At 42.2% G+C, this 11,768-nt stretch overlaps 1 protein-coding gene across 1 annotated transcript in view; it reads right to left on the reverse strand.

Annotated features, from left to right (window-relative positions):
• MKLN1 (muskelin 1) overlaps positions 1 to 11,768 on the reverse strand; it is a 45,607-nt gene extending 33,839 nt beyond the window's left edge. Inside the window, exon 1 of the mRNA XM_089676882.1 lies at positions 11,494 to 11,768. Within this exon, the coding sequence (XP_089533008.1) occupies positions 11,494 to 11,567 (74 nt within the window). The 5' untranslated portion in view covers positions 11,568 to 11,768. The remainder of the gene's footprint in view (positions 1 to 11,493) is intronic.

Raw genomic sequence — 11,768 nt, forward strand, 5'->3', positions numbered from 1 at the left:
ACCGCCCAGAGAGCAAAGGTGGCATGTACACCTGGCGATAGGAATGAACACTGTATATGTGTTTACTCGTGTATTATGTATTGCTCTGAACAAGAAAAGCCATTAGTTTCTATGGCTGGTGGGTCTTCAGAAGCAGAAAAAGCTGGGATTCATGTGCTGGAGCAGATTTGTGCCACAAACTGTCCATGTACGCTAATAGTACTCTCCAGAAGTTTGAAGCCTTGTATAATTTAAAGTGTATGTAAAAGTAAATTTATATATTAAAAAATATGTTTATTTTGATAAAGTGAGAAAATTGATAACCTTGTTCAAGTTATTTTGCTGTCTATGTCCCTGCTAGGGAAATTCACCCCACTATTTGTCCTGGTGAGCATTGTCATCGTGACAGAAAGGGACCAGTCTAAGGCTCCATGTACACTGCAACTGATAAACTCACGTTTAGGAGGTTTTCTGCGTTTTTCAGCAGCCCCTGAACTCCCCATAATGTTTTCCTATGTGTCCATGTACACTATGTCGTTTACAGACAGTTGAGTTTACAGTCATTTTTTTGAACACACCAAACTTGCATTCAGGAGTAGATTTTATCAGCGTTTCAAATGCCAAATGCTTGTAAACGCAGCTAACCACGTTTATAAGTGTTTGGAGCATTTTTTTTAACTCTTCCATTTCCAGATGCTGTCCATAGCCTTTTTTCATAATGAAAAATGCATGCAAAGCGTTTTCCCGGTACTCAAATGGACCTGCTACACCATACTTTGAGGTTTTTCGTGAAAAAAAAAAAAAAGTTAGATACCGCTGCAATAATTTCTGCACAGAAATGAGCTTGAACCAGGATGGATAAAAATCAATGATTTTTTTTTTTTTTTTAAATCGGATTTTTTTAAATAAAATGCTTTTTGAGGAAAATATATTACCATCCAAAGGTTATTCCATCATGAAATAAAGATTAGGTTTTCAATTATGTAGAATAAGGCTGTATATGTTTAATTTTTTTGGTAAATAAATTCCATTAATCCATTCACAATGTCATGCTCTTCCAGAGGTTTTTGTAAGATTATTGGGCAGTTTCTCTGCCTACAAGATATTATCACAGATGCTTGGTTTACTTTTGCAGTTCTCAAAACTGAATTTGACTCAGCGGAGATCACATGCCTCTTCTTCACAGCAAAAATGTTATAACATGAACAGAGTTAAGAAAAAGACCTTAATCCTAACTTCTACAAACCTATGAATACAGAATCAACCCCTTCAGTGCTAAGTTTCAAGAAGTTCAGTGAATAGAATAGAAACAATATTTTTCTGATTGTTTGGAATAGATCTGCACAAGAAGAAAGTGAAACTAAGTGTGAGGAGGAAGGGGCTGACAGTCTAAGTTTCTTAAAATATATATATTTTGTTTAGCCAAATTAGTTAAACATGGATGTTTGTTTAAGCAAATAACATATGCTGTAATGTTATTGTTTCAGTTGAATAAATCTATTTAAATTGTTATTATTAAGGTAATGATTAGTTTTCTCCTTCCCAAGTACAACAGAAAAGTTGTCCAAATATGAATGATTAACCTATTAAACTGGGGATAAAAAAACTAATATGAAAAGTTGTTATTCTAAAAATCTTCATCTACTTGCATATTAAAGTTATACCAGCAAGAATTAGTCTTTATGTAGAAAACTAGGATTTAAATCAAGCCTTACTGACTAGTGATTTAAATCAGTTTGATTTAAATCAAATCCACCCTGGCTTGAACACATCCAAACACCACAAAAAAAACCCAAAAAAGAGCTAATCTCAACAAGTACTGCTCTCTCTGTTTATGCTCTCTCCATTTCTTTCAAAATGTCTGAAATAGTTCATTCTTTACGGTTTTTCAGTGCATTCTGGGCATTTTGGAAGGTCTCTGAGGTTATCTTTAAAAAGTGCTTCTAAAACGCAAATGGGGCTAAACAGCTGTTTTTTAACCTACGTTTTCCAGCTGTCAGTTTCCATCATTCAGAAGTGTCCAGTGTACATGGGGCCTAATTAAACTATGAGATAATTAAAAATCCAACTAGAAGGACAATGGTTAACAACCCAACTATGAAATCAAACATAAAAAAATGAATCCCACAAATATCACTTTAAAACATTTGGGGGAAAAGTCATTGTACTATTTTAATTTGCCCAACATGCAGCACATGCTGAAAAGGTTATGCTGTAGTGAAAGCCTAACATTATTTAGGTGAATACCAGCCAGATAAACAGCCTAGATAACTACTTTTTCTAGCATGCTGATTTTGTAGTCACACTCCTAAAATGTGCACAGGGGGAAAAAAGGGCAAAATATGATCAAATGATCATCAACATGGTTATACTGGTCTAAATCTATCCTATTTGCAAACTCTATTTGCATTCACAGCCATCCAAGTTCATATGACCCTTGTTCTTTCAGACAAGGTCAAGACTGGGTTACTGCCAGCTTTGTTAAACGGGAAGCTGTTAGGACACATTTTATTTTAGCCTACAGTGGACATCTGCTTTTTTTCAGAAGTTCATATACATCCTGATACAATGAGGCTAATTCCTTAATGTAAGGCAACACAACATTCTGTAAGTTTCACTGGGTATAAGGATTCTTCCACACCACAGTTTCCAGACCTATTTAGATCAGGGGTATCCAACCTTTTGACTTTCCTGGGCCACACTGGAAGAGGAGGAATTGTCTTGGGCCACACAAAACACACCAACAATTAGGATAGCTGATAAGCAGAAAAAGTTGGGCAGATCACATGTTAAAGCAGAGCTCCACCCAAAAGGGGAAGTTCCACTTTAATACCTGCTCCCCCACTCCTGGTAAAGAAATGGGAACTTTTGGGGAGCAGGTACCCAATTTTAACAGGTACCCGGTCCCACTTCTGCTGCGATTGCCTAGGCGTTTGGAAGAAGATGTACTCCCCCCACCCCTCCCCGCAGTCTTCTGGGACATGGAACAGGTCCCAGAAGACTATGGGACCATTCAAAAGGTGCAGCGCTACTCATGCATGCACCTTGGGCACCTGGCTGTAAAGCCGCAAGCTATCACAGCCGGGTGCCTACAATTGATTCTGGCGACGGGGAGCAAGGACGGCTGCGGTGAGTACACTGCTGGATCTTTGGACAGGCAAGTGGCTGTTTTTTTAAAAAGTCAGCAGCTACAGTTTTTGTAGCTGCTGACTTATTTTTTTCAGCTTTGACTGGAGCTGCACTTTACCGATCACTGATGAAAGTGAGGAGGGAATCCTGTGAAGATTGGGCTCTGCAGTCGTTTTCTTACTCTGGATCACAATACTGTGCAACATCCTTTTGTCTCTTTTGGTCAGCCGACCATGTCAACCGCTCTTATGCTTATCAGACGATGTTTTCCCGGAAACTGTATATGCAGTCATAACCCCACCACCTGTTACCTAGGTGTCTCATCACACAGCAGAAGCAAAAGAATGTTACATAATTTCTGCTTTCAACGTGAAACATGTCATCGCTTTCACACCTTCAAATCATGTAGCGTTTCCATTTTTTGTCCAATCCCTGTACGTGTTGGAAACAGGTACAGGAATTTGGAGAAGCACTGTACGCTTAGGCGCACTAGAGAACAAAGTTTCTATTTGGGCAAAAAGTGCAGAAGCTGAGGATTTTTGAAGCTGGGTGGGCACAGCCTAATGGGGATTCAAAAATAGTAGTTCCCTATTAGGTCTGCTCTCTTAAAATTATGGAGCAAGTGGATCCATAACCAAAAAAGACAGCCTGCTGTTGGCTGTAGAATATACGCACCGGCCGCTATATACCACAAGAGCAGATCTAATGGGGAACTAGTGTCCCAGCTTCACATCAATCTGCACCTGCTGTCAGACTCACTGGCTGCTAACAGTCCTTAACCAGTGAAGGGTGAAGAGGGGAGAGGGGAAGTGGCAGCAAATATGCTGTCTGCTATGCAGCGTACAGAGACATGCACTCTACCTGTCTCTGTATGCCAATCTGCTATTGATCTTAATTACCTCCAGTTTCATTATTACCGTAGTGGAGGTAATTATTTTAAAATCTCGTGTAGTAATAGGTTACCTTGAAAATGTTGCGAGAGTAAAGACTACCTGAACCTGCTACACATAAGTAAAGCTACCAAAACAGGCGGCAGGGATTTTCTAATGTCAAAGGCCACTTCTAAAAAGGGACATACCACCAGAAACATGTACCGTATTTGCCGGCGTATAAGACGACTGGGCGTATAAGACGACCCCCCTACTTTTCCTGCTAAAATGTAGTGTTTGGGCTATACTCGCCGTATAAGACTACCCCTCTTCCAATGCACACCAGTGGGAGGAATAGTGCCCCATCATTGATGTCAGTGGGAGGAATAGTGCCCCATCATTGGTATCAGTGGGAGGAATAGTGCCCCATCATTGGTATCAGTGGGGGGAATAGGTGCCCCATCATTGGTATCAGTGGCAGGAATGGTGCCCCATCATTGGCATCAGTGGGAGGAATAGTGCCCCATCATTGGTATCAGTGGGGGGAATAGGTGCCCCATCATTGGTATCAGTGGCAGGAATAGTGCCCCATCATTGGTGTCAGTGGGAGGAATGGTGTCCCATCATTGGTGTCAGTGAGGGGTGGAATAGTGCCCCATCGTTGGTGTCAGTGGGGGGAGGAATAGTGCCCCATCGTTGGTGTCAGTGGGGGGGGGGAATAGTGCCCCATCGTTGGTGTCAGTGGGGGGGGGAATAGTGCCCCATCGTTGGTGTCAGTGGGGGGGAGGAATAGTGCCCCATCGTTGGTGTCAGTGGGGGGGAGGAATAGTGCCCCATCGTTGGTGTCAGTGGGAGGAATAGTGCCCCATCGTTGGTATCAGTGGGAGGAATAGTGCCCCATCATTGGTATCAGTGACACCAATGATGGGGCACTATTCCTCCCACTGACACTTGCTGACCCTGTTCTAGTACGGTGCTGCTGCAGCCAGCATATGTGGTTGCAGCAGCACCTCTACACAGAGCACTTACCTGCTGCTCCGGCACTCAATTTTCGCGGGGCCGCTCGGCTCCGCCCCCTCGCCGGTGATTGGCCGCCTGTGTGCCTTTCCTGAGCTACAGTTCTGGCGGCCAATCACCGGTGAGGAGGCGGAGCCGCGCAGCCGCACGAACATCCAGTGGCCGAACTGAAGGAGACGCCGCGCTTCCTGGACCGGATCGTCGTGGGACTGGATCCAGGTAAGAGACGTCAGCCCCTGCAAACCCCTGTACTTAATGCCGCAGCCCCCCTAACATGTGTACCGGCGTATAAGACGACCCCCGACTTTTGAGAAGATTTTCAAGGGTCAAAAAGTCGTCTTATACACCGGCAAATACGGTAGTTAGGGCTTTACTGAATCCCCCTTCATTTCTTTTAAACATTGTCACAAATTTGGAAGCATATTTCTGAACATCCTAAGATAATAAAATATTGCTAATCACATTTCCCACCTTAAGCAGCTGACCACTGTTGTGGGTGTGATGGCTTAGAGAACATGTGAAAATCTGTCCAAAGTTACCAACTTTTTGATAGGGAGTATTTGGCTTATTACAAACATTCCATACAAAATCAGAACCCACTCTCACATAAAAATAATTCTGGGCATTACATAATCAGTACAGGAAATGCCTTAAAATGGTTGTAAGGGTTCACTTATTTTATAAATGATCAAAATAACAAACATGCTATACTTACCTGTTCTGTGCAATAGTTTTGCACAGAGCAGCCCCGATCTTCCTCTTCTCGGGTCCCTTGCTGGTGCTCCTGGCTTCTCTCTACACAAGCCACTTGCTATGGGGGCACTTGTACATTCTCCCTCCTGAGCCGCACTCTGTGTGTCCATAAGATACAGATCGCGGATTGGCTCTATCCACCGCTCCCTCCTCACTGGCTGTGAATGACTGTCTGAGCCAATGAGGAGGGAGAGAGCATCTGCTCACGGGCACATTTCTGGATCAAGATCAGGCTTAGATAAGTTTAAGAGGGTGGGGGGGGGGGGGGGGTTGCGGAGGGTGAAGCTGTACTCTGAAGGTTTTTAGCTTAGTGCAGAGAATGCATTAAGGTAAGAAACCTTCAGCCTTTAGAATCATTTTAACATCATAAAATATAGTGTATTCCAAAATAAACAAGCTTCCACTGCTGGAGAAAATAAGTTAAGCAGCATATTTGTCTACTCCCCTATCTAGAAAGGTTATTATATAGAGAAATTAATAAGAAAAGCTAATTGTGAGGACAAACATTGATTCAAACAAATTAGTTTCTCTCTCCCACACCTTCCTTTTGATGGGTCACTATGATGGGCGGCAGGCCAATAGGAAGGTAAAGAAGGCAGGAAGGAGCTCAATTCAGCTAGAAGTGTTAAATAGGCATAATGGTGCCCTGGGGCTCACTAGAAGACAACTAAAAGGATATTAGTATGGAGTCAAACTTTAAATCACTCAGATGTAGTTAAGCAATCTCATATACAGAGGATATAAAATCTACACACCCCTGTTAAAATGTCAGGTTTCTGGGATGTAAAAAAAAATGACAAAGATAAATAATTTCAGAAATTTTTCCACCTTTAATGTGACCTATAAACTGTACAACTCAGTAGAACAACAAACAATCTTTTAGGTGGAGGGAAGTAAAAATAAAAACTAAAATAATATAGTTGCATAAGTGTACACACCCTTAAACTAATAAATTGAAGCACCTTCTGATTTTACTACAGCACTCAAGTCTTTTTGGGTATGAGTCTATCAGCATGACACATCTTCACTTGGCAATATTTGCCCACTGTTCCTTGCAAAAACACTCCAAATCTGTCAGATCGTGAGGGCATCTCCTGTGCACAGCCCTCTTCAGATCACCTCACAGATTTTCGATCAGATTTAGGCCTGGGCCATTCCAAAAAACTTCAATCTTCTTTTGGTGAAGCCATTACTTTGTTGATTTGGATGTATGCTTTGGATTGTTGTCATGCTGAAAGATGACGTTCCTCTTTATGTTCAGCTTTCCAGCAGAAGCCTGAAGGTTTTGTGCCAATATTGACTGGTATTTGGAACTGTTCATAATCCCCTCTACCTTGACTAAGGCCCCAGTTCCAGCTGAAGAAAAACAGCCCCAAAGCATGATACTGCCACCACCATGCTTCACTGTGGGTATGGTGTTCTTTTGGAGATATTCAGTGTTGTTTTTGCATCAAACATATCTTTTGGAATTATGGCCAAAAAGTTCAACCTTGGTTTCATCAGACCATAACACATTTTCCCACATACTTTTGGGAGACTTCAGATGTGTTTTTGCAAAATTTAGCCAGCTTTGGATGTTTTTCTTTGTACGAAAAGGCTTCCGTCTTGCCACTCTACCCCATAGCCCAGACATCTGAAGAATACGGAAGATTTTTGTCACATGTACCACACAGCCAGTACTTGCCAGATAGTCCTGCAGCTTCTTTAATGTTGCTGTAGGCATCTTGGCAGCCTCCCAGACCAGTTTTCATCTTATCTTTTCATTAATTTTGGTGGGACGTCTAGTTCTTGGTAATGTCACTGTTGCACTATATTGTCTCCATTTGATGACTGTCTTCACTGTGTTCCATGGTATATCTAATGCCTTGGAAATTCTTTTGTACCCTTCTCCTGACTGATCACTTTTAACAATGAGTTTGGAATGGTGGTCTGATGGTTTGGAAGCTCTCTGTAGACCATGGCTTTTGCTGCAGGATGCGACTAAGAAAATGTCAGGACGACCAACTAGAACAGCTGAACTTTATTTGGGGTTAATCAGAGGCACTTTATATGATGGCAGGTGTGTACTGACTCCTATTTAACATGATTTTGAATGTGATTGCATAATTTGAACACAGCTACATCCCCAGATACAAGAGGGTGTGCACATTTATGCAACCACATTAGTTTTTTATGATTACTTCAGCCCACTAAAAGATTTCAGTTTGTTTTTCAATTGAGTTGTACAGTTTATAGGTCACATTAAAAGGTGAAAAAAGTTCTGAAATTATTTATCTGTCTCATTTTTTTACATCACAGAAACCTGACATTTTAAACAGGGTTGTGTAGACTTTTTATATCCACTGTAAGGTAAATTTACAAAGCCGCAAGAGTTATTGCCACTGTATTTATCACATCACAAGATAATAGAAAAAAAAATATTAATAAACATACAAGTCAAATGCTTAGCTGTGGATAATTTACCAAAGCATCATTTGTATCATTTACAGAGGTTCCTTCAAAGTGATACTAAACGATCAGGTTCTTATTCGTTAAAATAACAAACATGTTATTCTTACCTGCTCTGAGCAATGACAGCCCCACTGTGAGGAATGAGTTTTAGGTTTCTCGGAACTGGGCTTTAAACAATTGTACCTGTAAAGCAGCCTCTGAACCTTTTTCTCCAGAGAAACCCTTGAAATAATTTTCAAAAGTTGGGAAAGCCCTGCTAAAAGCAATTCATTGCTGGTCAGCCTCACAGACAGCTCAAAAGAAAACTGGTGTCATGCTGCTGGCTCTACAAATGATTGCTGGCCCCTGAACTATGCAGGTACCAGCAGATAGGAGTTCAATCAGCTACAGCTCAAGGAACCCCTAAAACCCGTGAAGGAACCCTGGTTAAGAATACCTGCTCTCTGCCCTAACTGGTCCAAACTCTCCCAATAAAATCTGAATGGAAAAAGGTAGTGGGACCCCTAGTAACATGAACCCAATAGCAACCACAAAGAGCTAAAGGCTAGGTTCACATTTGTGCAATGTGAAAACGCATGCAGAACTGAGCAAGAAATATGTCACCAGCACACCAGAAAACTCCATATAATGGTCAAACACTTTATTGATCACATCGCAGCAAAAGATGGCAAAATTTCTGAGCCACACATCACATCTTCATCTGCCTGCCTGCCCTTCACGTGCCTAATGAAGGGGTCCTGCGTGGCTCTGAAACACTGCCATCTTCTGCTGGAATGTGAGCATTCAACAAAGCGTTGGACCCTTTTATGGAGTTCCCTGGTGTGCTGGTAACATAGTTCTTGCACTTACGTCCTTCTGGTCTCCAGTCAGTGGTGGCTACAACACCCACTCTCTTTTCAGACATTTTCCGGAACATGTGCCAAGTATATTGCCTTAGTTGTAAGCAAAACTGCATGCACTCCTGCAGTGCACAAAACATTGCATTCCTTTAGCAAGCCAAAGGCAATGCCATTAAAGTGATCCTAAAATCCAATGTTTTCTTTTTTATTGTAACTAAACGCGAAAGTTTTTTTTATAATAGAATGGAGAGGGATTCGAACACCTGACATGTTTTTATCGCGGTCTCTAACCCCGTTAGGGAGATTCACCCTTTGTCACATTTACGGTGATCACTGAAAGCAAAAGGAAAATCCCAAATTTTGGTTGACATCGGAAAACTAATAAAGGGGAAATCTTCCAATTGGGACACTAGCTCTGGTGACACTAGGATTCCCTCACTTTGGAGGGATTTCCTTTCACTTCCTGTTTTGACTACCAAACAGGAAGTGAAGGGAATTCTCAATGGCAAAAAAAAAAAAAAAAGCTAGTGGTTATAACCCTCCCTTGCTTTATTAAAAATAATAAAAAAAAAGTTTTGCCTTCAGTTACACTTTAAATTTAAAAAAAAAAAAATCATACTTGCTCTGGGCAACATTATTGCACAGAAAGCACCATCTTTTACTCTTCTAGCAGTCCTTTGCTGGCATTGTCATCTTCTCCCCACTCCTAGTACCTCCTTAGCAAGCTGGCCTAGAGCTACCTTGAATACAACGCATCACTGATCAGGGTAAAGAGCCAATGATGATGGTGCTTTACCATGTGATCAGCTGTGTCCAATCACATGTAAACAAATACCAGTTATCAGCCTTTCCTTTTCTCAGTGCTCTCCTGTGACAGGATTATCAGTGCAGCATATCAGTACCGCCTCATCAGTTGCCATCATCGTAGCCTCACCAGCACACATTAGTGAAGAAAAATTACTTGAAAAAAAATTTTTTTCCAATATTTTTAGTCTTTGTTTAGCAAAAAAAAAAACCCAGGTGATGAAATACCACCAAAAGGAAGCTCTGATTCAAAAGAATGATGAAAATATAATTTGGGTATAGTACTGCATGACAGCACATTTGTTGACGGTGCTGAAAACTGGCCTGGTCAGGAAGGGGGTGAAAGTGCCTGGTATTGAAATGGTTAAGCAGTTATAGCAAACCATTTTTTTGTCCTTTTGGGATAAATGTTTTACATAAAAGCTGATCATTTTAAGCACCCGACAGTGGTACAAGGTTTGTCTCAACCTAACTGCTAGATCCTCAGGAGCGCCTGTTCTGTTGAAAAACAACATACTTACTGGGTGGATCACCAAATGAAAGTAAAACTAATGCAGCCATCACATCTAAGAATTGGTAAGCTGCAATACCATAAAAGTTTGCTTTTGGGTTGAATACCACTTTTAGTGCCCAGTCAAACCAGTGCGATTTGCAAATTGAAATCGCAACTGAAATCACATCTAATGAATGTCAGTGTCTTAACATGTAATTTGCTGCAGCATGATTTCTCAAGTAGTTCTTGCATTACTTTTTCTGCAGTTTTGTTGCGATTTCACATACATAATGGAAATCACACCACAAATTGCAAAAACCATTGAAAATCTTCACGTTGCAATAAAGTCTTCAGAAATTGCACCTGAAATTGTACTGAAACTGCATACAAATCGCAGCGGTTTGACCGGTAACCAAGTCACCAGTCACACCACTGCCATTAAAAATCAGGTGATTTGTGTGATTTCAGAGAGATTTCTGAAGACTTTATAGTGACTTGTAACGATTTTCATCGATTTCTTGCTATTTGCATTGTGATTTCCATTCTATTCATGTGAAATCGCAATAAACTGTAGAAAAAGTAAAGCAGGAGCTACTTTTGAAATCGCGCTGCAACAAATCGCACGTTAAAACGCTGACAGTCACTAGATGAAATTTCAATTTAAAAATCGTACCAATATGACTGGGCACTACAGGGAAAACAAAGTAGGCAGCCTCTCTGTAGGGACAAAGCAGCACAAACATGACACCTGTGTGGATTGCCCTCTGATCGGTCACATGCATGTGATCTGCATGGAGCTCTCCGGGCAAATCTGCATGGAGCTCTCCGGGCAAATCTGCATGGAGCTCTCCGGGCTGATCAGTGCAATCTCCGTAGAGAAGACAGTCCAGCGATCTCACATCTCCTATAGATCACACACATTGCCCTCCATGTCCTTGCCCAGCCAGCTCCATACTGCAAACAATGGAGGTGACTGCCCAGAGCGGACACTTGTCCTGAGCGCACACCGGGATCACGTGCCCCTGAAACAGAGCGCTGGATGCCTAGGATCCCGGCTCAGGCCTGCTCTCCGCACACCGCTGTCCCAGCACACAGCAGCGCCTGATCCGGGAGAAGACGTCGTACGTAGAGTGCGGGGAGACCCCTCCTATGTACTCACTCGGGGAGGTAACTGGAGGAGAACGAGCTCCACTTGTACACGGTATAGGACAGTACTCTGCACTCCGCCGCCATCTTGTCAGCAGGAAGACAGAAGGCCGGCCCGCTGTAGACACAGACACATGCACCGGCGGAGGTGGAGGGAAGGGGCGGACCCTGCGCGCTGCTCTTCGTCCTACACAACGATAACCAGCACAAGGTGTTAGCCAAACAAGGTAGCCGGTGAAACGGCCTGCGTAGCCCCACCCATCGTCTGCTCAGGCACGCCCCCTAGCC

The sequence above is a fragment of the Staurois parvus genome, unplaced genomic scaffold (genome assembly GCF_062004578.1).
Source record: "Staurois parvus isolate SC_StPar_1 unplaced genomic scaffold, SC_StPar_1.0 ptg000175l, whole genome shotgun sequence".
Lineage (NCBI taxonomy): Eukaryota > Metazoa > Chordata > Amphibia > Anura > Ranidae > Staurois > Staurois parvus.